This window comes from Archocentrus centrarchus, chromosome 22 (genome assembly GCF_007364275.1).
Source record: "Archocentrus centrarchus isolate MPI-CPG fArcCen1 chromosome 22, fArcCen1, whole genome shotgun sequence".
Taxonomy (NCBI): Eukaryota; Metazoa; Chordata; class Actinopteri; order Cichliformes; family Cichlidae; genus Archocentrus; species Archocentrus centrarchus.
The window spans coordinates 20,872,621-20,899,725 of NC_044367.1; the positions used below are offsets into that span (position 1 = coordinate 20,872,621).

A 27,105-nucleotide genomic window follows, 5' to 3' on the forward strand; every position below is an offset into this window, starting at 1 on the left:
TGGGTAATGTTTGACTTCCTTGTGCATTAACACACACTCTTCTCTGTATTATAACAGTGTGCCTTCAAGACAGCGTCCTGGCCTTTTGGAAACATGGCATGCAGGGAAAGAGCTTCAAGTCTAATGAGGTAAAATATAATCATGTTAATGAGATGGTACTCTAGGGAAAGAAAGAAAAAATGAGTCATCCTCCCTTTTGATGCTTTTCCCCTTAACAACAGTCTTGAAATTTCATCATATTCATGGGTCCTCAATAGTGAATGAAGCATGTGTTAACCTCCTCAATGCAGGCTTGTGTGCTGTACATATGAGCAAACACCTCTCTCTCCTGTCAACAAGGACCCTTAGTCCTCCCTGTTTGTGTGTGTGGCTACATGCTGTAGGCGATCCCAAGAGATTAGCCCTCAGACGGAGCCAGACAGTGTGTTTTTGTATTAGGCCGAGGTAATGAGTTTGTCCACCTTTTCACGGAGGGATTCCATGTTAACCCGATCACGAGACACGCTCAGCGGTACAATAAAAGTTCAAGAGACCACAGGGAGGTGAAGCATTCTGCTTAAATGAAAACTGATATGGCAGTAGGGGCTGCCCTTTTGAAAGCTGGCTGTGTGCGACGTGGTCCAGCAGCACTCGAATGAAACAGAAGGTCTGTTTCCCGAGTCCGTGCCCAGCCCAGCTTGACAGATCTACCATAGCAAGGATTTTTGAAATGTCAGCAGTCATGCAAAATTCATGCTCAATCATAAGTGAAACCCATGGCACAACAGGGAACAGCCACTAAATAATTCAGCCTTTGTCTTGTTATGATTCCTCTCAAAAGCGAAGGCATTCAAGGGGGGCGCGGCTGGTGAGCCGTGCTTGCCTCGGTGGGTGCATCTCTGAACACCAGAGACCTTGTTCTCGCTTAGACTTAAACAGATCAGATCTCTCCCAGGGCCAAGGACTTACACCTAGCAGGTGTCACCCACTGACTATCTCACATCTGTCAACAAGTTTTCATGACATGCCAGCATATGAGTGTTTTGAAGGGGCCCGTGTCCTTTACCCTGAATGGTGTCAGGCTACATATTGTGACTAGAGGAAACAGATAAGCTCCAGGCTTCTAGGTACACAGTAGATCTGGTACTCATTTACTAAAAGCTTGTTAAGAACATTAGATGTTCTGTTATTAAAGAGGCAATCCATGAATTCAATGTAAGCAGATGTCTGAGCACCAAAATGAAAACACAGGAGAGGGACTGACTCAGAGGTCCTGCAGATCCTTTAATAGACAACAGGGAAATCTATATTAATGAGAAAGGTGTGTTGTAACACAACAGAGCCAAGCTGCACTTATCCTGAAGATATTTGTGTACGTCCCTGTGGATTTTAAGATGCTTCATACTTCATTACTCTGGCAGTGTACCCTTGCTGCCAGCACTACTTACGATATACAGCCAGTTGTCACATGAAAGTGTGTGTTCTTTCTTTTGAAGGTGACCCAGGAGATTTCTGATCCAAGCAGAGCCTTCCGCCTCCTTGGATCTGACAGGTTGGTACAGCTAACCTACACTTCAGTTATGTCATTACTAGAGGAGCACATACAACAAAAATCTCAAAGGATTAACAGAATGACAAATGATGGAAAGGAGAACCAACAGCGTTTATGCTTGATTATCATCTCCCTTCTACTAATCAATCTTAGGGGTTATTTATTGGTATTTTTATTTATTCATCAAGTAATCTCCTTAATACCTGTCCCTCTGGATTATAATTGTCCTCCCTCAGGTTTGTTTCGGGTCACCCCTTGTGTTTTGAGCAGATAATTCTCATCTCTCGCTGCACTGGTCTCCCACTTTACACCCACAGCAAAGTTCATCAGTCCTTCTGTTTATGGATATGACTTTCTGATGACTCTAAATAGCTGTGGTCCCACCCCAGACAGTACCCTTAAATACCTTTTCACCTTACCTTTTTTTAGTTTCCACAGTAGAAGTGTTGTCAGGCACCTGAAGTTTAGGCTAAACTGAAGAAATTACCTTCAGATAACTGTGCAATAATGATGGTAGTCAGTAGGATACTGAAAGTCACACGTAAAACACGCTCTCAGCTGCAGACAACACAGGATGTGATTTTTAGACTCAGTCAGACGGGGCATGCTCAGTCTGGAGGACGATCTCTCAGTAGCACCACTCACCACTTCAGCAGTGACTCCTGATGGAGCCGCCCTGCCTGTGGCACCAGAGCGAGGCCCACTCTCTCTGCTGCCCAGCCCGCCATGTTTTATTCACTGCTGCCTGGGCACTGCCAGCCTGGTTTGAGTGTCTCTCCGCGCCTCTGTAATTTCATCTGATGGAACGGGCAGTATAGACCGCAGCTTCTCCGCTCACCTGTCAGTGCCACGAGACCGATGGCATCTGAAGATGCACCCACTGCCGTCCTGATCTGGCCGTCATCTGACTGTTGATTACTTAACATGCATGACTCTGCACACTGAAACCATGAAACATTATGTAACATGTCGTTGGATGTCACTTACAATGCAGTTCAGGTGTTTTTATTAAGTTTTTATCAGACTATCAATAAGCTAAACTTTGTTCATAGCTGTGGGTGAATGAAGTCAGCCAGCTGACTTCTTATTGCTTCTTTACATTTTTCAAACTGCTATTTAAACTCTTACACACATAAAGCATTTATAATTTTCATTATTGAAGAACATTTGCAAAGCACACTATGTATAGCAGACACTCACTATAGTAACAACTTGGGCCAAAGGTACTTCACATTTGTGGGGATTTTTTTGCTTGTCTGATTGTTAGATTAGTGGATCGATGCCACTGATATCTTTGTATATGGTAAATGTGGAGCTTGGACTGGAAACAACTGCCTAAAGATTTCTTTTAAAATAGCATCAGCAGTTTTAAAGTTCTCAAAAAACACAAGAAGGAAGTAGGTTTTAGACGATGATCATGGTGGGAAAACGATTGAGTTGAAACACCTGCGGATGAAGGTGGAGATGGGGAAATAGGAGGGTTGTGTGAGGGATTTTGGGAAAGTGACAGCTGAAAAAATACACTGATGTCAGAAATGTTTGAACAAGAGGAAGTTACAGAAGTGGAAAATCAGGAGAGCAGCAGGGATTTCCTGATGGAAGCAAAGTGAGGGAAAACGGCTTCCTTGTGCCAAATGACTGTTGTTACAAAGTGTAAAGAAACAGGATATTATGTGTTAGTAAACTGCTGTTTCTGTATTTCTGTTGCAGGGTGGTGGTGTTAGAGAGCCGACCGACCGAAAACCCCACGGCCTTCAGCAACCTCTACATTTTAGCAGGTCACGAGAACAGTTACTGATCCACAGCCAGAGACTCGTCAGGTCTTTGAAAAGTGGATAAGATGCCTCACTTTTGGGAGAAAATGACACTTTTTGACCTGCGTGTCTGTTAAAAGAAGCGTCTGGTGTGAAAGAGTTTTTTTTTTGGGAGATTTTGTTACTGATCACAGGATCTGCAGGTCAGTAAATGAAGAGCCTCTTCAGTCCGGATTCATACGTAGCCTTACACCAGCAAGATGTTAACTGTAGCCTCCTTCATCTCAAACATTGAGAGGACTGTTACGAAGCAGGAGGAGAAGCATGAAAAGCTCGAATAATCATCATTGCTTAGCGTTATTTTTTCTCACTTTTCTGTACTGTGGACTGAGTTACAAACAAGTTATGTAGAGGTATTATAAGACAAGTGCCATTAAAATTCACAAGAATTGTGATTGTATTAGGAAACATGGGAGGTTTATTGTGTTATTGTCTGTCATTAATAATTACTGCCAGAGGTAAGCATTTAGTAGGCTTGAGAGGAGATTTTACAAGCTCTGTAGTGAAATTAATAGATCAGTTGAAAAAGAAACCCACGAGTATTGTGGGTTATTTAAGCAATATTTATTAACCTCATCTTCCATAAGAGGGTATGTTTGATTTATACACTGTGACAGCAGTCTGTGTGTGAAAATTAACTACCTAAGCAGCTTTGGGTTATTTTTACTGCTTTGTAATATAGTTGCATCTCCTGCTCTGCTGCATTTTTAGAAACTGGATATAATGTACATGGTTTTTCTTTCCTTTACCCTCCTCTTTTATAGACCTTTTACTTATTATTTGCACCATGTAAGCACTTTTGTACATTTTTATTTAAAATAAGACAAAATGAGGGACTGCTAGGATTTATTAACATCTCTGCATTCCCTTTGCTTAATGTGTACTGTTTTTATAATAAAAGCTGTTGTTAACATAACATGAATGGACTGTGGGTTATTCTTGTGTTGTGAGATCATCCATCTCATGGGAGAAACAGGTAATGGTGAGTTTTAGTTTCCATTATTCCTCTTTTCATTCTGCTTTCCATATGACCTGACTCCCTGAGCTAATTGGCCGCAGTGAGACGGACTAAATTTGGAGCGACGCGTGTTGGATGTTGTCGGGCTGATGTGATTTAAGGGTTTTTGATGGTCAGGTAAACATGGACTCTAATTTGTAAGAAATCAGCTCTAACAAGATTCCCATGTGTCAGTTTGTGAGCTCTCCTGTTAGAGCAGATTGAAATGTTAAATATGGGTGCGTATTTACTCTGGGTATCAGTAATGGTAATGATGACATTTGTAGGTAAACAGTCAAAGTTAACTGGCTCAGGTGTGACAACCCACATGAGTCCTGCTTTCCCTTTTCCTCTAGAGGTGGAGTAAGCTGTTCCTATGGGCACCAGGTTGGAAAAAGAAGTGTCAAGTTGTTGAGGGAGCAAGTCAATGGGTAGCACCAGGAGTCAGGTCATCCTGCTGTCAAAATTAAATATTGGCAGCTGAGTCACCAAAATGAGCTGAGTGCACTGTATCATGTTTATATTATGTTCTATCTACTTTATCTTTTAATAGTGTATTTCAAAATAAAATGCACTACTGGAACCTATTTTGTAACTGGTTTGCAAGCAAAGGATAACAGGAAAATAATTGTTCAGTGTCACCTTTTTATAAAATGACAGTCTCAAAAAAAGTGACTAAAGCCCTTTTGTTTGTTTTTTTTCACTAACAAGTTCTCTAGTGTATAAAACGTACTAAAAGTGTTAGGTAGAGCGAGTTACTGCTGTGGAAAATGCGTGACGTTTAGATTCTTTTATTTTGAAAAGCCCGCCCGGATGTGTATTTCATTTATCTACCTTGACAGGTTAAAGCAGGAGCTCGCTGGATCTGCAGGAGCAGTTGTGCTGTGATCCTCCACCTTACGTGTTGATGTTTGGAGGAAGAAGAGGATCCTCCTGAGTCTGGATTTCTTCCTTTAGAAACATCTGCGAACATTTTAACAGAAAGTAAGTTTATAAATGTAATTTTCATAAGAAACAGGATGTGATTTAACTGAGAGATTTGGGGGTTATTTTGTCCGTTTTTTCTGTCTCTAGGCTTTACAGAAATATTACACTTAAACAGTTCAGGGGTAGTTTATCTCTGTTAAAATAAAACCCTCTTAAACTATCAATTTAGCGATATTTGTTTATAATTAAAGTATATAGAATTTCAAGCATCGCAGAAGTCAAGTGTAATAAGATGAGTTGGAAGTACTTTATTTATCCCATATTTGGGAAATTCTTTTCTTACAGCAGGTGAAATGATGATGAAATGCTAATACTACTACTAAATATTATCTGACAGATATGCATCTGAGCCAGACATATATTGTGTTATAGAGTGTGATTGCATGTGGTATAAAAGATTTCCTCTATATCTCCTTGGTGTATATATAGAGGAAATCTTGTGGTCAGGAGAGAACCGGGGTTATATACATAACCTTAAGTTTCTCCAGTGACCTCCTCACCACCACAGCTTCAAAGTGTTTCCAGTTTGCAGCCAATCGCTGAGCCAGCCTTCCTGATCAGTTCATAGTCTGCTGGTGTGACCAGCTCCAGAGCTGCCCTCCCAGAAACCACAGCAAAGCACATTTGTTCTCCTCCACCACATCAACATCCTGTGCCAGGATAGACACAGGTTGTGTCCTTTTTCTTCTGAAGTCGATCGCCATCTCTGGTCTTATTGACATTCAGAAGCAGATTCCTCCCTGACCACTCCACAAAATCATCCACTGGTGCGCTTGTACTCCTCTTTCTGCCCGTCACTAATGCATCCAACCACAGCAGAATCATCAGAGTAGGTCTGTAGGTGGCATGGCCCGGAGTTGTACTAAATGTCTGAGGTGGACAGGAATGGAGATGCCACAGTACCCTGTGGCGCTCCTGTGCTGTACATCACCAAATCAGACAGAGCATTGCCAGTCTCACATACTGCAGCCTGGCTGTCAGGTAGTCAGTAATCTATGAGCTGGTGGATGTGTTTACTGACATTTCCTGTAGCAGCAGCTGAGAAATCAAAGGTGAGCCTCACTGTGCAGCCATTACTATTTAAATGGGAGTAAGCAGCATGTGTCACATTTGACATGATGATAATTTTATATCCACTGCATTTTGCACTTAATGATTAACATTTAAAAGATTGCTTTTGAAATGCTTTCTTTGGTGTGCAAATGAACAAATGTCATAATGACACTTTTATTAAACCTGACTGAAATAAATAAAAGATAATCTCCCAGTCTGCGGCACTGTCATTATTCTTCAGTGACTCGGACTGCACGTGCTGAGGAGCTTGTGAAATAATATTTAAGAAAATCCTTTCAAAAAGATGCCATGTGTGCTCTTTAAATAAATGCACACCAAAAAAAATCATTACGCTGTCATTTTTGTGTATGCATGAAGTCAAAGTCATGTAATAAGTTTAAATGTTAGAAAAATAAATACAATTTAAAACATCTCAATGTTCCCAAAGTGGACATTTCTGTTCCCATAAATACTGAACTATGTTTGCTTGTTTCAGGAGTCAACTTTCCTCAGATCTCGGATTATAGTAACTGTTTTTAATCATAAATATGAGGTATTATACGTCAGAATAAATTCCTTTAAAAATGTATTCAAAATTTTCAGTGGAGTTTTTTTTTTTTTTTTTTTTTAAAAAGCACATTTTTGCAGCTTCACTTGTGTAAACCAATCATAAAAGCATCAAATTGTTAGGTACACCTCCCTCCTCCCTCCCTTCCTTTCTCTCTCTGTCTGTTTTCAGGCTGCAGAAAAGACCCTGCCTCCCCATGAAGCTGCTGTTGCTTGTAAATTCTTTTGTTTTGTTTTGTCTCCTTGCAGAGGAGCGCCGCTTCTTCCCGAGTATGGAGAAGTACGAGAAGATTGGAAAGATCGGAGAGGGTTCCTACGGCGTCGTGTTCAAGTGCAGAAACAAAGACACAGGGCAGATTGTCGCCATCAAGAAGTTTGTGGAGTCAGAGGATAATCCCATCATTAAAAAAATTGCACTGAGGGAGATCAGGATGCTCAAGGTAAGGACGCAGCCTTCATAACTGAAACTTACGAATCCCGCAAAATTAGTACAGAAGTTGTAAGAGAAAAAGTTGAATTTATGATTTACCATATATGATAAGATAAAATTAGAAGACAGACATTTAATGTTAAAATTATCTTAAAACCCTTAAAAAAGAAGAATTTATGTCAGAATAATTAAATGATAATAAAAATCAGGTTTGTTAATTCAGAATTGTAAGATAAAATGTCAAAATTCTGGGACTAATTATGTCATGTTTATCAAAAATTCTGCATATTGAGGCAAAATTTTGACTCACCAAATCAATTTTCAAGCAAGTTTTTATGATAAATCTCATCCAAACAATTAATACGCTTTAAGTTCTGTGTTTAGAGGATTTTAGGCTGTTTTTTTTTAATGCAAGGAAATAGAAAATGTTCTTCGTCTCCTGCAGCCAGCGGGAGGGACACCATGCAATCAATTCTGCAGACAGGGGGGAAACGCTTTTCCCATTCAAAACAGCAGAGTTGAGAAAAGGTTTAGAGGGCTGTAATCAAATGAAGGGAAAACCCTGCAGGGTCAGTATTTCAGTTACAGCGTGAAATGTCTGTGAACATTTAGTTATCTTAAAAAAAAAAAAAGCCTCTGGCACCAGCTGAATATCTTTAAGCTGTAAATTAGAAGCTTAGACTCAGCTGTTCATTACTGCTTTTTTTTTTTTTAATGTTATAGTTAAGTCATGACTGTTTTTCTTGTCTTTTGTTAAAGATGCACATATTTGTCAAAGATGTACTGGTGCGTCTGTTGGTGGTTTAATTAGTCATGCAGTGGGTGGGAGCGTTAGTGGCCTGCTGGACATCAGGAACTCATAAATAGGACAGGTTGTCAGGGGCAACAGCATGTTTATTACCCTCTGTTTAACAGTTTAGTCTGTTTGAGATACAGACAGAGACTGATGAGCCGCTCCTCTGTGCAGCAGCTTCTGCCTGTAATGTTTGTTTGGGATTATTTTTTTTTTTCTTTCTGTGTTTTCTGTCTGTGCAGCAACTGAAACACTCCAACCTGGTGAACCTGATCGAAGTGTTTCGACGCAAACGAAAGCTTCACCTGGTGTTCGAGTACTGCGATCACACCGTCCTCAACGAGCTGGACCGCCATCCCAGAGGGTGGGTGTGTCTCCTCACAAAACCTCCCTGAAACCTAAGAGATACGTGCAGTTACTGAGTAGTTACTTTGTAATTGCACGTACTTAAATAATAACACTGCAAACTAAAACTTACACAAAAAACTTTGAATACATATTTAAGACTATATTGTCAGTGCATATAAAGAGGAAAAGGCTGTGATTAAGAGATGTAGCAAACACTATTGCTACATCAGATTTGTGTTTATTATGTCAAACACATTTCATCATTGCTTAAAACTATGGTATAGTAAGCTCCATGTACTACACGTGCTGGAGCATATATGTGAGTGTGGCGTGTTAGCAGTAAATACAGTGCTGTGTGTTTTCTGTTCTCTCCACATTACACATATAGAGCAGCATACATGCTGCTTTGTCCAGCTCTGACGCGCACAACGCTCGTTTCCCAGGAGGCTGACCAGCTCCCTGTGGCATGCTTACAGTGATGCTCTCCCAGAATGCTTTGCTGGAAGAGAGCCACATTTTATAGGGAGTGTTTTGGCTGTCTGGTCTATAGCCTTCAGGCCACAGCGGGTTCAAAAGAAGAGACAACAAAATACAGAGAAAGAGGCTGAGATTGTTATTAATTGCCAGTCACAAGGCTCGAATTAGCCATTTCCCTAGCAACACTGGTAGATGGCGGTCCCTTGACCAACAAAGCCTCAGTGTTGAACACTGGGGGCTCAAAGGAAACGGCAGGGCCGTCGCTGACTGTCATCTTCAGCTTTAAAAAACAAAGAGGGAAAATTAAACAAGAAATGAGGCAAAAAGAGCAGAAAAGGGAACTGTTTACTATTTTTTTATGCATTTATCCACATTTTTCCTGGCCAGCTATGTTAATTCCATTCCTAAATGAACAGTCTCTAAAAAACTAGCTCTGCACACAAGTCAGTTCCCTTCCCTCCCAGATATTTCACTATCAACTGTAAGTGGTGTTATTGCAAAGTGGATGCATTACAAACCACAGTAACTCAGCCATGAAGTATCAGCCATAAAGTTACAGAGTGGGGTACCTGTGTGCTGAGGTGCATAGCGCGTGAAGGTCGCCGACACTCACTGACTGCAGAGCTCCAAACCTCCTCCGGCATTAACATCAGCACAAAAACTGTGCGCCGGGAGCTTCGCAGCATCGGGTTCCATGTCAAGCAGCTCCCGTAGGTGTAGGTGGACCAGTACTTTTGTCCATATAGTGTATAACTACCTTCTTTAGCAGCACCATGTCTTATTTGCTGGTCAGTCTACTAACTTTATGCCTTACCTCAACAATGACTGCATGGACTACAATGAAAGTTTTGTGCAGACATTCATGGCCCCCAGAGGATGCATCTTGCAGACTTTAGTGATCTCCTGAATTTTCCAAACCATGAGATCGGGGGGTTGTTGAAAAAAGGAAGCACTTTATTGTACTAGATATACTCAATCCAGTACAATTGGCAGGTATCTTAATATTTGTTTTTTTTTTTTGGCATCACTTTGGCATGTTTTCACAGTATCATAGAGCTTGTTCCCTCCATTAATGGCCTTAATTAAAAAAGGCAAAGCTTCTGTAGCAGTCGACCATGAAGCTCCAAGCTCAGTCTGTAACGATGTTGTTACTTATAAACTGGATTTTATTCTAAGAATCTTTTCCAAGGTCAACAATAAACCTTCAAGCTTGAATAATTTTCTGTCCATCAGTTAAATGTTTATGACGCGTTCATTTCTTCCTTGTCCTGCAGCGTTCCAGAGCATCTCGTAAAAAGTATAACCTGGCAGACGCTTCAAGCAGTCAACTTCTGCCACAAACAGAACGTAAGTGACTTCATGCTCCCTTCTCCCACATCATGTAGTGTATTTCCCAGTTGTCAGACCTAGCCCTCGGCTTTGTTTTTGAAGTCTTTCTCCTCCCTCTTCCAGCTCCCACCAAACGCTCTGCTTTATGGCTCTTTTTTTTTTTATAACAAGAATTCCATTCCCGTGGCTGACCAGGAGTTAATGTATCACCAAGGCACAGCAAATGCTATAACGGCCCCCATATAACAGTGTGGCTTGAAGTCCACAATCCCTTTCTTCCCCCACAACTGTGATCAGCAGAAAGCACAAGCTTTCAGCAGGTGGTTAAGTTCACACAATGGTGTAACTCTCTTCCTTCTGTCTCTGCAGTGTATTCACAGAGACGTCAAACCGGAGAATATTCTCATCACCAAGCATCAAGTCATCAAACTCTGCGACTTTGGGTTCGCCAGGATTCTCAGTAAGTTGATCAGCAGCTGTGGCAGCGTTGACACTGCCACTTAGTGATCACTGTTAGCATTACAGGTCAACATTAATATTTATAAATCAGTGAATGTTGAAAATGTTTATATTTTAATGAGATTATCAGAAGTTATAGATTGCTTAGGAAAGTCTCACTGGGAGCAGATATGCACTTACTGTTGACTCATACTGCTGTACCACTCGATTAAAACTGGTAATATGATCATTTCTGGCTACTCCAGCACTTCACCTGCTTTACAAACAATGAAATGTTATTAGAAATGCAATAGCTCTCTCTGTAAGTAGTTAAAATGCAAAATAATACCAACATAAGGTTAGAACCCCTTGGTGAGGCTCTAATTATTAAAAGCATGACAGAAGACAAAACGGAGGATCCTTTAAGTACTTCAGCAAAGATTCAGTTAGAGTTCAAGGCTTGAAAAAAATAGTTATTCTTTTACAAGTTATCCTCTAAATGAAATTATGGTAGAACCCAAACGAAGTTCCCAACGAGAAACCTAAAATATTCAACTTGCTGTGTTTTGCAGCTGGACCGTGTGACTACTACACAGACTATGTTGCAACCCGCTGGTATCGCTCCCCCGAACTGCTGGTGGGAGACACTCAGTATGGCCCCCCAGTGGACGTGTGGGCAATCGGTTGCGTGTTTGCCGAGCTCCTGTCGGGGACGCCTCTGTGGCCGGGGAAGTCAGACATGGATCAGCTGTATCTGATCATAAAGACTCTCGGTAAGATCAACCTGCTGCAGATCTGAGGAGAAACTCGGGAAATGTGCAGCTTTAATGAGTGAGAAATTCCATTTTACACAAAGGTTACGTTAATACATCAGTGCGGGGATTTTTGTGGTTTTTAAATCAGTTTTAAATGTTTCCCAGAACAGGATGAATGTGTAAAGTGGCTGTGAATCACTCTATAAATAATACCTTAAGCTCATAGTCAGTTTTTTCCCTAATTTTGAGTTATACTCGCTCAACGCTGTGGGATTATGTTCCAGGAGATCTGATTCCTCGACACCAGCAGGTCTTCAGCAACAACCAGTTCTTCTGTGGTGTTTCCATTCCAGAGCCACAGCAGATGGTGAGGCTCCATCTCGCTATTCAAGGAGTTTTACTTGCTTTCTTTCAGTCACAAAAGGCCAAATAATGACATTATGTCTGTGTAGATTCTCAGTTATCCAGGTCATAGTAGTCTCTGGAGCTTGAAAAAGGCGACTGGACTTCTTTTTGTTTCTTGAAGACGTTTCACCTCTCATCCGAAAGGCTTCTTCAGTTCTCGACCAATGGTGGAGAGAACTGGTGGTGAACTGGTGGAGAGAACCACATTTTGGACAGGGAAAACAGATGGTTTGAAAGAGGAGTGAAAGAAGCCATCTATGTCCACTGTGAACAACCATCATTGAACAGAGGAGGTGGATTACGTCACCAACTTTCCCCCGCTTACAGTGCTGTCCTGAGCTCCCTTCCCAGACGTCTCAACCCCCATTCACACCTTTGTTCCAGTGACCTCAATAGGCCACAGGAAACAATGGAGCGGAGTCCTAAATTGGTTTCAACTGAAACCACTGATTAAATATGACCCACGCCCCCTTCACACCTGGGCACATGTGTTCAAGCACATGATCAATAGAGGGTCATAACCACCTCCAGGGGACTACGCCCACAGGGGTTTAAATACCTGGGTCTCTCCACCATTGGTCGAGAACTGAAGAAGCCTTTCGGATGAGAGGTGAAACGTCTTCAAGAAACAAAAAGAAGTCCAGTCGCCTTTTTCAAGCTCCAGAGGCCAAATAATGACAATTTCAATGAAATAATACGTTCACAAAAAAGAAATATCAAAACTTGTGACCGTCTTTTCAACAAGTCTGTTTGGGTTTCGGTTTCTGCAGGAACCTTTGGAGCAAAAATATCCAAACCTCTCGCATCAAGCCCTGAGCCTGATGAAGGTAAAGTAGTTCTTTTACAGTATAATCAGAATCAAATTTAATTACCAGAATGAAGATTTTGTACTGTTTCCACATGCGACGGCGTAGGGCTGTCTGAGGATGGACCCGTCTGAGCGGCTGACCTGTGAGCAGCTCCTCCAGCATCCGTACTTCGACAGCCTGAGAGAACGAAACGAGAGCACGTCTCGAGAGCAGGACCGCTCCGGCAACAAAAGGACACGTTTACCTCGCAGACACGTTCCCCCCGGGGTAAGCGGCCTTCTGTACGAATAATAAGGATGAAGCTCACACCACTTTGGTGCCGTATTTGGAATATCTGCCAGTTGTGGTGGCTGCTTGGGTACTAAACAGAAACGTGTTTAATAAACATCTGCAACAACCACAAAGTGCAATAAATGTATGAAACAAGTTGCTGCTAAATATTTAAACGATTTACTTAAACTGCAGGAAATCTATATCTACAACAGATAAGTTTATCCATGTAAAACAAGCCGATTTAAAAAAACTTTTTGTGCTCTACAGTATTTGCCACAGCTGACTGGCAGCAGCTTCTTTCCAGCTCTGGACAATAAGAGGTACTACAACAACCTGCGCAAGTTCAACTATCACCTACCGAACATCTAATCTCACCGGTCCTGATCCAAGTTCATCCTGACCACCATCAACAGTTCAGTTAACACGAAGCAGACTCTGGTAGCACTTTTTAAAACACATTTGATGAAGCTCCGACCACTTTTTAAGATATTTATCACGAGGTGTGTCCAGTATCTCCCCACTGATGTCAGTCTATGCACTATCCCCAGCAGGTCCACTGGGACATGTTGGTTTATGTATGTTGCAGACGTTTCAGACTGATTTTTGTATAGAGACAAGAAGCAGTGAGCTGCTCCACCGTAGCTGCTGAGTAGACTGAGGGTTAAACTCCAATGTACTGCCTTGCCTGGTTTGCCAAATGTATTTTTATATAATGACGGGCTCTGTAAGAGCAACTTGTTTGTTGTTTATTTGAGTAAATTATAATACAGGACGCAGAGTTTAACCACTCATGAGCATTTCAGAAAATATTATTTATTGACATTAGGAGTGAATACAGAAGTTTAACATCCTTTCTCCCACCTTCACAAGCATTTACTTGCAGCAGTCACACTGTACTCAACTTCTCTGGAACATTGGTGCTAAGGATGTTTTCAGCCATCCGTTTGTCCTCAAATATTTTATGATAAATGCCAAAATAATCTAAAAAAGATGTAAATTTCTCTCAAAGTCATCAACCTAATGAACTGCTTTCTCTATGTACACACATATGGAGTTACCTTGAATAAATATCAACGTGAACTAGTGTCATGAGTGATTTAATTGGACTCTTTGCCGCACTGTTTGAATGACTGCTCCACACCTTCTCATGACAAACCCCCAAAAACCTAAGCATAATGCATGTTGTGTGGAGTAAGATTAGCACACAAATGCACTTGAGCTTGCAAACCTCTGCAAGTTCAGTCCATCAAAGCAGTGTGTTTTACTTTGAAAATGTTTAAGGAGGTGTCCAAATTTTATATCCCAAGTACAAAGTTGTTTCTTAATCAGTCCAGGTCCAGCTCTATCTCCAGGCGTGGAAGCGCCGTTTGCAGCCTGTCAACTGTTGTTTGCTTGTCTTTGATTCCGGGAAGATCACTGAGGAACAGATATTCCAGGTTCCTGAGAGGAAGCATCACCCAATTACTGCATTCGTTATGAGACTGTTTTTTTAATGAAACCGATTTTTAAAAAAGCACCATTAAAACAGTACTTTGAAATTAGTTTTATTTTGACAGAATAAAACACTGACCTGAGTTTGTGTAAGGCGATAATGCCCTTATCTGTCACATTTCCGCACGACACCACCTCCATCATGTACATGCTCTCCTGCAGGTTTTCTACGGAGCTCAGCCTCTCCAGGCAGGTGTCTTCAATGTAGATACACTTACTGAACTTGATTTCTTCCACATGTTTTAAACCATCTAGAAAAAGTAACACAAAACTGGCATCAGCACATAAGAGAAAAGAGGGACTTGGGCATGTTCTGGTTTAAAAAAATATATATATAAACACTGGAGTGAAGCAGCCAACAAGGTCAAAGAAACTGTACATGCCAGCTTGGTGTAAAATATCCCAGTCACTTGCGTCACTTTTGAATAATTAGTCTAAGAGAGGTGCACTTTCGCCTTGCCTTTCTTGTTAACACCACAGAAGGGAATCTGTTTCAGGTCAACCGTCGAGGTCAAAGCTAATGCAAAATTTACACTTTCTGAACTCGGCTTTAATTTTTAATTTGAACACACTCTTTACTCTGTTAATCCAATGTGAGTTCAAAGGGAAATAGCCTATATTAGCATATGCTGTTAACATCTGGATTCACTGCAGTTTAATGTGGTAGCAACAGAAGATTTGTACTAAGGATTTTTCACTCTGCGCCACCATTAGCTCAACAAGATCATTATGAAGCTGGAAGCACTGAATGCTGAATTCTGTCCCTCAAAGTGTTCCTTATTTAAGTTCACAGTCAGTCATGCTTATATTTGTTTATATTTGATGACCCTGTGTGGATTATGCCCATGATGAGTGGATGTAAAGTACCTGACCACAACTTTTCTCTGACGCTAACAAAGCACTTAGCCAAAAAACTAAGTGTAACGTCCAAAACATATTAAAGTGCAGAGGACAAACCCTTTGAATCTAAGAATGTGGATTTTTTTCTTCCAATATATGAGATCAGACAACACAATATTATTACCCCACATTCTTCTTCAATTTTTTTTCATGCCCCCAATTTTTTTTCTGGTATGAGAGAGAACATCCATCATTAGGTGAAAATGTCAGTAAGACTAGAACAAGAACATGATGTTCTCCATACTGACCCAGGTAGTCAAACCCTTTGTACATGATGCAGGATTCAGTGGCGTCAATCGCCTGGATCTTGTATCTGCCCAGAGACCCTGTTGGCAGTGCGTTGTAGTCGTGATGCCAGCGATCAAAACCTTGGAAACGCACTTTGGCACCACACCTCAGCAGCCACTCTGCTGCAGCTCGGTCTGGACCCACAGCTTTGATCCTCTCATAGTCCACCCTGAGTTAAGATAAATAAACATTCAAAGTACAGCACATGCTGATAACAGGAAATGTGACAGGTCACATTTGTTGGGTGCAGACAGGGAAGAAGGGTCAAAAAACAAAAAGTTAAAGTCCTAATGGCAACTTGCCCACTGGGGCAAATGTTTAAACCTGAGCTAATCACCCACAATTTACATGTTCACAAAAGACTTCAATCTACCCTCAAATATGTGAGTCACGTGGACTAAATATTAGAAAAACTGTTCATGTCACCATCACCACACACTCAACAAAAGTTGTGAAAAATATTTTAGTTGACTGATATAAAAATTTAAATTTGTCCAAAAAAAATCTAAAAACCTGATGTGATATTATGTGATTGTTTAGTCTTTAAAAACACAACCTGAACAAAGAAGACAAATACACATGAATGGTCTTTAGCTGTACATTTTGCTCATGTAGTCAACATATTTAGCATGGAAAGTATTTTTAGTGTGACTGCATTGTAATACCTCATCTCAGGGCCCCGACTCAGCCCCTAAAAAAACACACTCTATAATATAATAAAATACTTAAACACTGAAAGTAAAATTAAAAAAAAAAACTAAAATATTTTAAATAACTAAACTGAAACAACCAAAAGAAAAACAATCTTTCTGTAAATGAACTAAAAATAAAATTCTAAATGAAATATAAGTGAAACTTAATTTTAAAAAATGCAGAATTATAAATGCTTTTCTGTATGTTTATGTGTTTGTTTATATTTTATCTTTGTATCTTGTTAGATAAAGTTATATATATCCTTAGTATTTTTTTTCTCTATTTATGGGAGACAGTAATACTGTAGCTGACACACAGGAAATAAATTTTTACTTTATAAACTAAAACACATACAGTACTGTGCAAAAGTCTTCAGCCACCACTCAATTTCTTTATATTTTAATAAGAAAATGGGAAATAGGTGCACTTATTTATTGGAACATCCATCCATCCATCTTCTTCCGCTGGGGGTGGGGGGGCAGCAGCCTAAGCAGAGAAACCCAGACCTCCCTCTCCTGAGCCACCTCCTCCAACTTATCTGTGGGACACCACAGCACTCTCAGGCCAGCCAAGATATAGCATCTCTCCAGTGTGTCCTGGGTCTCCTCCAGCCCTCCTCCTGGTAGGACATGCCCAGAACACCTTACCTATGAGGGACCCAGGAGGCATCTTAGTCAGATTCTCAAACCACCTCAACTGGCTCCTTTTGATGTGGAGGACTTGTAATATTTGGTATGACCACAGCCACCTTCATTCTTCAACATAGCCAGAATTCCCTTAAGTATTCTTCAGGAATAGTTCTTCAGGCTTTTTAAAGGAAACTCAAAGCTCTTCTTCTATAAAGTAAAATTTTATTTTCTGTGTGTCAGCTATAGTATTACTGTCTACCATAAATAAAGAAACAAAAGATAATAAGGATAGATATCCAAAGCTCTTCTTTGGATGTTGGCTGCCTTTTTGTTCTGTTCTGTCAAGATGATCCTACACTGCTTCAATTATACTGAGGTCTGGGCCAATCCATGACTGATAGTGTTCTATTGTGTGTTTTTCTATCCAGGCATGCTTTTGCTGCATTGGCAGTGTGCTTGGGATAAAGTTGTTGTCAGTCAGATGCTTTCCAGATGATATTGCCTGCTGGATCAAAATCTGATTTTGACAAGTTCTCCAACACCACTGGCTGAAACCATGACAGCGCCCTCACCGTGTTTTACAGATGACTGTAGACACTCACTTTTGGACCTCTTTCCTGACCTCCTCTCTGCATCCCGACAACGATTTGAAAGAAAAATTTCATATTCGGATTCATCACTCTATACCTCAGCCTTTTCTTCCCGTTTCCCTTCCTTGGGAATGGCTTGACAGCCACCGTTCCTCTGACACCATTTCTAACGAGGCTTCAGTGAACAGTAGATGGATGAAATTAAGGACCAGATGCATCTCTCGGGTCCTGGATTTCGTTTCCTGTTTTTTAAGGGCATGACTTTCAGATACTGTTCATTCAGCTGCCACTTCTTTTGTCCCCCCCCTTGTCCAGTTTCCTCAATTCCCCCCTACTGCTCAAAACTACTTTTGGACTCGAATATAAGAAGTGAAGGGTGGTTCAAGACTTTATCACAGTAATGTGTCATTAATGTGGAAGTTAATTAATTAAAGGTGTCTCACTTGTTGAAAACGGCATTGAGCCACCCCCAGAAGTGTCTGCGGCTCCGCTCCCGGTGACTCACCGCGAGCTGCACCACCTGCGACAGCAGCCTCATATCTGAAAAACCAAACAACGCATTCAGCGTTACCTCCTCTGCTGGCTCTCACTGAGAAACAGACAAAAGGCTCCATCTCTCACCTGCCCTTCCACAAGCAAACAAGACTGTTTACGTTCAGGACGCGTCCATAGCTGTAACCTTCAACCTTTGCGGCGTAAGAAAAAAACGTGTTATTCAATTGGCTGGACGCGCTTACGTCAGAGCGGAGCGCTGCGGCTCTGCGTCCTGGAGCAAGAGGAGGAAATACAAAGAGCTCAGGAAAGTCGCTCCTGACTCTTAGACAATGAAGAAGATCGCCTGAGCGGCTATTAAATTCTGTGATAATGATCCGGATCCTAAGCGGTGTGTCCTTTAAGGCTGCTGGTGGACTGCTGAAGGATATTAAGACCAGACAGCTACACAGGTAAGACTTACCACACAAAGACTTCTGCAGAAGTGTAAGCAGGTCAGTCATATGTGAGAAGTAGTGATGAGGACTAATTTGTATAATTCTTGTTTTAGGGGAAAGATGCAGAGAAACTGGTACCCACCTAAAACAAACCACTTTTAACTGATCTCAGTCACTGCCAAGGACCCTCAGCTCTCCAAGATTGCACATTTGTACTCTTTGTATAAACCTGATCCTCACACCACATTGTTTACATACAGAAAACATCTGTCTGCCTCTCCTGTCATCATTACTCCATTCACAATTAACTTAGAATAAAGTGTCATTTGACAGTTTATGCTCCAGAAGCTCTCAGGTTTTCTTTATTAGTGTCCAGCAAGGAGATAATTATTAGTGTCAGAGTTACAATGTTTACAGAGACTGCACACAGCTTATGTCATGATGTCTCCGTCTCCAGTTTACTCTAAGCTAGCAGTGAAATGCAGGAAATTAAGGTTAATTATTAATCAGAGCAGGTTAGATCTTCCACTTGAATTCTTTTCTTCAGAGATAACCCTCAGGCCGACAGGTTAAATGTTTGGCAGGTTTAACTAATTACACCTGTACACATTTTTACAAGTCTTGATTCTAGTTACTCGAATGCAAATTAATAAAATGAAAAAACCCTCAAGCAAAGTTTCTTCTCTGAACACAGACACTCTTTGGACAAGTTGGTGATGCTCCCCGCTTTATTCTCCAGGTGCATTTATTGCTTTAAGCCTTTGTGGGACATTGTGACATGATCCCTGGCTGTCATTTTCAAAAATGTAACAAGATGTCGGCTATTACTGATGTCCTCTGCTTTCGTGGTTACGAGATTTAAATGTTCTTGAACATTGTGTTCTTTCAGATCCTGGCAAATTCTCGATTATGGGAAATCTAAAACATCTAGCTTGCCCACTAGAAAGTACTCTATGGTGAAGGGGTCTTCTATCCTCTTTGTAGTTACAAATAGCCCTTTAACTCAAACATCTGTGTCATAGGTCTCTGGACTGATCTGTGTCAAAGGTCTCTTTCTCATCCATGTTTGGACATTAAACCACTGGCCTAAATATTCTGCTCTTTCTACCTTTGCAGTCTGTGCAGCTGGTCGATCATTAATAGCCACCTTAAATTGCCTCCTGTTTGTTTTTTTTGTTTTTTTTTTCTTTCAGCGCATATGACGTAGCCGTGGTAGGAGCTGGCATTGTGGGCTTGGCCACAGCCAGAGAACTGATTTTGCGACACCCGTCACTCAGCTTCATCCTCCTGGAGAAAGAAAAGGAGCTTGGTGAGTGGGGTTTTGAAAGCTGCTGTTGTTGTTCTGCATGTCAGTGATTAAATACAGCGAACCACACAAGGATGTGGCCGTTTTATTCATTTCTCCAGCTCATCAAATATGACATGAAACTATGTCCAATGTGGAAACTGCAATGTTCTGTGTCAACTCCTGACCCACTTACTCAGTAAAATACCTCAAAGACTCTTACACTTGAAAGCCCTTTCACTTCAAAGTTACTATTTCATTTATAATCAAATATCCTGGAGTACAGAGCCAAAACTTTGTAAAAATGTAACAAATCAGCAAACATAGGGACACTGATAAATGGTTCTGCTTTGTTTTCTAAACTTACTGCAGCATTCATGCCTAAACCAAATATATTTTTACTGGCATATGCATACTAACTGCATCCTATGATTTAGTAGCTTGTAGAAGCACTTTTTGCAGCAATAACTTAAAGTTATCATTTTCTGTATGATTGGTGTCTCTTACATTGTTGTGGAGGAATTTTGGCCCACTCTTCAACATTGTTTCAGTTTGAGGTTTGTGGGCATTTGTTTATGCACAGCTCTCTTAAGGTAGCATTTCAGTCAGGTTGAGGTCTGGACCTTGACTGGGTCATTACAACACCTTGATTCTTTTCTTTTTCATCCATTCTGTTGTAGATTTGCTGCTGTGCTTGGGATCATTGTCCTGTAGTATGACCCAATTCAGCCAAGCTTTAGCTGTTGGACAGGTGTCCTCATATTTGACTCTAGAATACTTTGTTATACAGAGGAGTTTATGGTTGATTCAATAACTGCAAGGTGCTCAGGTCCCGTGGCTGCAAAACAAGCCCAAATCACCCAAATCAGCCCTCCACCACCGTGCTTGACAGTTGGTATGAGGTGTTTGTGCTGATATGCTGTGTTTGGGTTTTCTCCAGATGTGGTGCTGTGAATTATGGCCAAACATCTCCACTTTGTCTGTCTGTCCAAAGTCTTGTAGTTTGTTCAGATGCAACTTTGCAAACCTAATTTGTGTTGCCATGTGCTTTTTAGAGAGAAGAGACTTTGTTCTGGCAACCCTTCCAAAAGAAGTCATACTTCTTTTTCTAATTGTACTGTTATGAACTTCAACATTTAACATCCTAACTGAGGCCTGTACAGTCTGAGATGTAGCTCTTAAGTTTTTGGTAATTTCTATGAGTGTTGCACGTTGGAGTAAATTTGCTGGGATGCACACTCTTAGGAAGATTGTGGCATTGCGTTCACACATACTGAACGCTCCAGACTAGCAAACTGCCCAAACTAAAGCTTTTATAGTCCTCACACTTGCTAATGATCAATTAATCAAGTGCATTTAATTACAGCACCAGGCTACTACTTCCCCTCCTAATTCCTTTGGAAGTAAGTGTGTACTTAGTTTTTCACAGGACTACGTACAGTGCAATGAAAACTTTCTTTTTCACAGGACTGTATGTTGTTCTGGATGTGCTGATATGAAATCTTTTTTGAGAGAACTCAATGCAGAAAAAAGCTTTGGGTTTAAACACACGTCCAATATGTTTTATAGAATTGAACAAATAAGCTATAAAGTGCTGGAGAATTATAAGGGTGTTGGTAGGTGGACTTACTGCCTTTACACTGATCCCAGCTAACTGTTAACCACTGTTTTCCACTCTTTTATGCTAAGCTCTTTTTCAATTTCTCTGTCTTACCAGCTGTACACCAGAGTGGGCATAACAGTGGAGTCATTCACAGCGGGATCTACTACACGCCGGGATCCCTGAAAGCTCGTCTGTGTGTGCGAGGAGCCACTTTAGCCTACGAGTACTGTGAGAAGAAAGGACTTCCTTACAAGAGATGTGGAAAGGTCTGCCTCAGTACTTTAACCTAATAGGTGTAGAGTTCACTAACCACCTTGAGTGGTTGGCATTACAGCAGACAAACATACATTTGTAATAAACAGGACTGGGGACTAGTTTAATACATGTAATTATGCTACTAGTTTAAGTGTATTTTACAGTATGCTGCTGCTTGTTCAGCTGCGTTCATATTTGCAGTTTAATTGTTGTTACCCATTTTTACTCAGTGCTCTTATTTCTACTCTTGATTCTGTATGATGTCAGTGAAAGCAGGTATCCTTCATATTTTAGAAAACAGCTCTGGTCCCCCACCCACCTTCTGTTTGTGAGGGGTAGCCAATCAGAAGAAATGTGGCTTAAAGGGAGGAGCTAAAACATCTTGTTTCAGACATAATGCATTGATGGGCTGCGGCAAGACCTAGTATAAGTAAATAAAGATGATTTTGAACTTCAAATCATGCAAAGATACTTTAGTAGTGTTTCAAGAGTAAAAATCATAAAAAATAAAGCAATGCACATATATTTCAGTAGTACATTTAATACACGAAGGCAATTCAGAGTGATTCATGTATGCATTTAAATACTGAAAGGAAAGAAAAACAGCACAATATTGTTAAAAAAGCAAATTAAAAATAAAACAATTGAAGAAGCTACTTTCAGCTGCTCAAACTGGAGATTTTGCTTCTTAAGCAAGTGTGCAAACCACTACACTACAGAGCCACTGTCAATAATAAAGAACAAAAGGGTTTATTAAAAAAAAAAAAAGGTACAGGGAATTTATAGAATAAGTAAAATGGCATATTGATTAAAAGCAGTGGGGAAAAAAACTAAGGGTCTTCATCTTTGTTTTAAAAATAGCCACAGTTGGAATTTAAGTTTTGTGGGGAACTGATTCCAGCAGGGGGCAGCATGAAAGCTAACAACCACTGAAATTGAAGAAGTAAACTAAGGTTATAAACCTAAGGTTTATAACCTTAGGTTTATATTCTGTGGAAGTAGGTGGCACTGGTTAGCCCTGTGACCTCACAACAATAAGATTCCTGCTTGAAATCTCCTGGTCATCATCCCGAGTTTGCAGTGTAGGCTGGGAGAGTGTGTGGCTGTTTGCCCTTCTGGTTAAGAAGATGGGTGGATGGAAGGATGGAAGTTTGAACTCACACAGCTTTGATGTCTCCCCTAAAAATTTCATCCCCACCAAGATCCTTGTCATGGGTGTTAATTTTTATTGCCATGCAGAGTAAAGAAAAGCACTGAGTGACAGTTCTTTATTGTCAAAAAGAAATAATAATATCTTATATTTATTTAGAATACAAGAGGACTCTGTATGTGAGCAATAAGTTGATACCTGCTTGCAGTTTTCATGAATTTTTGGTTCTCAGAAACATTTTGGTTGGTATTAGTGAAGTATATAGTATGTCTTTTTGTATCCAACCATGTATTTTTGAACTGGTAGCTCATCGTCGCTGTGGAGCAGGAGGAGATTCCCAGACTGAAGGCTTTATATGAGCGCGGCACGAAGAACAACGTGCGTGACCTCAGTATTGTGGATGCCAAGGGAATCCGAGAGAGAGAGCCGTACTGCAGGGTAAAAAAAATAAAATAAAATCTCTCTTTTATCCCAACAAAGGAAAGCAGTATATTTAGTATGTCAACTTTTCAGGGGATAATGGCCTTGGATTCACCCTACACTGGCATTGTCGACTGGAGGATGGTGGCTCTCAGTTATGGTGCAGACTTTGAGGAAGCAAGCGGCACCGTGGTAACTGAATATGAAGTCAATGACATTTCCATGGTCAAGGAGAGCCCAGTGGGAAGTACAGAAGGTAACGAACTGGTTCTGCACATCAGTGTCATAATTCATCATAAAATCTGTATAGTTCATTTAAATACTACTTCCTTATTTAAATTTAATTTGCAGGAATGAAATATCCACTTGCAGTCAGAGACAGGCAGGTAAGACACATTGGAACAAAGGCATCACGTTTAGATTGTGTTCTGTTGTTTACAGTTTTTGCATTGCTTCATTCTCACAGGGTAACGAGGTGCGGTGCCGTTACGTCCTGACCTGTGGGGGGCTGTACTCAGACCGTCTGTCACAGATATCTGGATGCAGTCGAGAGCCACGAATCGTTCCGTTCAGAGGAGATTATTTAGTCCTGAAACCCGAGAAAAATTATCTGGTCAAAGGAAATATCTACCCTGTAAGTCTGCTGAAAGTTTTTTACCGGTGCAATCATGTGCAGGCACTGAAGTTGTTTTCTACTTGCTTAAATAATTTTCTGGCAATCTCAGTGGCAGAACAACCCAGATACATTTGTAAATTGTATAAGTGAACTATAGCCCACAGAATTCTTTTTCCTATCTGTCTGGAGATGCTTTGAGGAGGAAAAATTGCAAAAGACTGAACTTCTGTTGATTCCAGTCCTTGAATCTCCTCAAGCAGATCCTTGGTAATGTATAATAAGCTTGAGAAAATTGGTTGGATCCATAACATTTTCAGGCCTACACTGGGATTTAGGTTGAACATATAACCAGAAGTTCTGCAAGAGACCAAAACCTCCAAAATCTGTGGCCCTATGGGACGTTTGATCAAACCTGTAGGAGTTTCAGACAGTCTTAAATGAGTGTTCTTATCATCTAGAAAATACACAGTTGTGATCAGATGTTTACATACATTCGTCATGGGCATAAATGTTGTGGTAATTTTGGGATTTAATTATTTCACTGAACTGTTCTTTTTCCCGGGTGGAATGATTGTAAAGCATACATCTTTAATGACTTTAAAAAATGAGAATTGCATAAGTTTGAATTTAGGTTGGAAAAGTGTACATACAGGCTCAAATATTTACATACACCCACTTAAATCTTTTAATAAGTGGTTCTGAAGGTTCTACAATGTCCTTTAACTTGACAAGGCCAAGGCCTATCAACAACTTGTTAGTGATCATAATTGACTACAACTGGTAGTTTCTCTTTGCCAGCATTTGTTTGACAGCACTCACTAGACTGACTGATACTCAACAATGGGAAGCTCCAGCAAACTCAGTGAAGAGCTGAGAAGGAGAATTGTAGATTTACACAAATTGGGAAGCTTCTCTTGGATCCATTTATAAACAACTGCAGATTCCAAGATCATCGGCCACACAAATACCAGTGTCACTGCCCACAGTGAAGTGAGTTTTACATCGCTATGGTCTTGAGGGTGACGACCAAGAAAGAAGCCGCTGCTCCAAAATCGACACCTTCAAGGTTGACTGAAATTTGCTGCTGTTCAGATGGACGAGCCAAATGCCTTGTGGAGAAAAGGTTTCGTGGTCAGACGAAACAAATGATGGGTACCAAAAGCATCTGGTCAAGGTGCAACTTACTAAGGGACATTTAAGTAAACATTAGTGGGGGTTTATGTATATATTTAAGCCTGTATGCATACTTTTGACCCTGTGTGTAAACATCTGACCACAGTTGTATATAGGTTTTATAGAATCTTAAATAAGTGTTCTTATCATCTAAAAGAATTGAAGCATATTTTGACTTTTAAACTCTTAGTTTAAAAACATCATCACAGGCTGACAGAGGAGACCTTGAGTTGTTGATGCAACTGAACAATCTTGGAAAATTTTGATATTGTGAGTTTTTTTTTTTTTTTTTTTTAGTACCTGTTGTATGTTTAAGATATCCTTGTTTTCAGATAAATTCTGTAAAGTCTTTCATTAGGTTCCTGACCCTCGTTTCCCATTCCTTGGAGTTCATTTCACCCCGAGGATGGATGGAAGTATTTGGCTCGGCCCCAACGCTGTCCTTGCCTTCAAAAGGGAGGGTTACAAAATGTACGACTTCAATGCCCAAGACTTCGCTGACGCACTCTCTTTCAGGTATGAAATTTGTCCTGGAAGATTGCAACAGTTACACTCACAGTGTAACTGCTGCATGGTGTGTGATGCTAATTTGTTTTCTGACCTGCAGAGGCCTTCAGAAGCTAATATTGAGGAACATTACGTATGGAGTTGGAGAAATGTATAGAGGGGTTTTCATTGGTGCACAGGTTAAAGTTCTGCAGAAGTACATCCCTGAACTCTCCCTGAGTGATGTGATCAGGTAGAGAACTCATTCTTGGTGCTTGTTACGCAGTATTAGGATAAATGTTGGGACCAGTTTTCTGTAAAACCCTGTTGTTTCCTCTCCAGGGGGCCTACAGGAGTTCGAGCGCAGGCCCTCGACCGTGACGGAAACCTCGTGGATGACTTTGTGTTTGACGGTGGGGTCGGGGACGTGGGCAGTCGGGTGCTCCATGTGCGTAATGCTCCTTCGCCGGCGGCCACCTCCTCTCTCGCCATCGCTGAAATGATTGCAGATGAGGTGGAGAGCCGCTTTGCGCTGTAGCGGAGGGAGAAGAGAGAACCAAAGAAAGTCCAGCTGTCATCACTTTTTTTTATTACAGGCCAGGCCTTAATTTAACAAAAGAAAGTGACATATCTGCCACGATTTTGTTGTTGAGACGTTTTTTCTCTGTTTGCAACTTTTGTGGTGCTACTTCAGGTTGTATGTTTACTCCACCGTGTATCAGAGTACATTTTTTTTTAATGCACTGCATTTCTGTCTAAAAATAAAGTAAGTCATGACCTGCTTTTTAAAAATTTAACATTGATGACACTATCTTCAGTTTCTAACATTATACCAACAGTCTGTGAATGTGTACTTTTGATTTAAACAAGGGATCTTTAATGGTTACATTTCAGTACATTTTCTTCTTTTACTTCTGGATGTGTTCAACCTTTGGCTGTATAAAAGAGGAGTTTGATGACTGTATGGTCTGCTGGAAATGAATGAAGAGTTTCAGTGTCACTATGCTGTAAATCCAGACTAAATTTTTCCAGGAGTCAGTATGTCGTAACACATAGTTTACCAAGAAAGACCAGTTCTTCTTACAGCTGTGGCAAAATGATTGTTAAATTATAGCATGACTAAATAGTGTCTGTGTCTTATTTATATTACATTAAGGCAAATTTGTGTGTGTGTGTGTGTGTGTGTGTCTGCGTTTTTTTATGGAGCTGCTGGTGATTTCTCTTGAAGCTTTGTTTTTTTGTTTCGACGTCTTCGCATGTTGCTGAAACTGTTCTCATAATGATCCAGTAAAATTTGTCTCTCTGTCATTTCATCCCATTATGACAAGTGAATGTTAAAGTACTTTTCCATAAATATATATTTTTTGAAAGCAAATTCACTAATTTTTGTGGTTTCTGTCTTATGAATTTTATTAAAGCTGTAGGTTACATTCTTTTATACAGTGGTGTGAAAAAGTGTTTGCCCCCTGCCTCATTTCCTGTTTTTTTGCATGTTTGTCACACTTAAGTGTTTCGGAACATCAAACCAATTTAAACAATAGTCAAGGACAACACACGTAAACACAAAATGCAAGTTGTAAATGAAGGTGTT

General features: G+C 40.5%; 4 protein-coding genes across 9 annotated transcripts in view; 3 read left to right on the forward strand and 1 right to left on the reverse strand.

Annotated features, from left to right (window-relative positions):
- map4k5 (mitogen-activated protein kinase kinase kinase kinase 5) overlaps nt 1–4,211 on the forward strand; it is a 29,599-nt gene extending 25,388 nt beyond the window's left edge. For 2 of the 6 annotated variants that reach the window (XM_030718228.1, XM_030718230.1), the window contains 3 exons: nt 58–128; nt 1,476–1,531; nt 3,242–4,206. In XM_030718228.1, coding sequence (XP_030574088.1) covers nt 58–128; nt 1,476–1,531; nt 3,242–3,329 — 215 coding nt within the window. In that variant the 3' untranslated portion in view covers nt 3,330–4,206. Of the gene's footprint in view, nt 1–57; nt 129–1,475; nt 1,532–3,241 lie in introns of all 6 variants that reach the window. The other 4 variants (XM_030718227.1, XM_030718231.1, XM_030718226.1 and 1 more) reach the window with 4 other exon arrangements.
- Nucleotides 4,212–5,189: 978 nt separating this feature from the next.
- Nucleotides 5,190–13,840, forward strand: cdkl1 (cyclin dependent kinase like 1 (CDC2 related kinase)). Its single transcript, XM_030719379.1, has 10 exons — nt 5,190–5,326; nt 7,199–7,389; nt 8,415–8,536; nt 10,272–10,344; nt 10,696–10,786; nt 11,337–11,537; nt 11,804–11,886; nt 12,695–12,751; nt 12,839–13,000; nt 13,274–13,840. The coding sequence occupies exons 2-10, from the start codon at nt 7,222–7,224 to the stop codon at nt 13,373–13,375; spliced, it is 1,059 nt and encodes a 352-aa protein (XP_030575239.1). The 5' UTR covers nt 5,190–5,326; nt 7,199–7,221; the 3' UTR covers nt 13,376–13,840.
- Nucleotides 13,841–13,856: 16 nt separating this feature from the next.
- Nucleotides 13,857–18,316, reverse strand: dmac2l (distal membrane arm assembly component 2 like). The gene is made up of 5 exons (XM_030719380.1): nt 18,219–18,316; nt 18,041–18,137; nt 15,646–15,854; nt 14,577–14,748; nt 13,857–14,446 (listed from the first exon to the last, which is right to left on the reverse strand). Exons 2-5 carry the CDS (start codon nt 18,133–18,135, stop codon nt 14,332–14,334), a joined length of 591 nt encoding a protein of 196 aa, XP_030575240.1. The 5' UTR covers nt 18,136–18,137; nt 18,219–18,316; the 3' UTR covers nt 13,857–14,331.
- A 46-nt stretch (nt 18,317–18,362) lies between these two features.
- On the forward strand, nt 18,363–26,870 carry l2hgdh (L-2-hydroxyglutarate dehydrogenase). Its single transcript, XM_030718990.1, has 10 exons — nt 18,363–18,541; nt 19,720–19,835; nt 21,529–21,680; nt 23,126–23,257; nt 23,333–23,495; nt 23,591–23,625; nt 23,706–23,873; nt 25,387–25,544; nt 25,636–25,767; nt 25,857–26,870. Exons 1-10 carry the CDS (start codon nt 18,462–18,464, stop codon nt 26,050–26,052), a joined length of 1,332 nt encoding a protein of 443 aa, XP_030574850.1. The 5' UTR covers nt 18,363–18,461; the 3' UTR covers nt 26,053–26,870.
- The last annotated feature ends 235 nt before the right edge of the window (nt 26,871–27,105 follow it).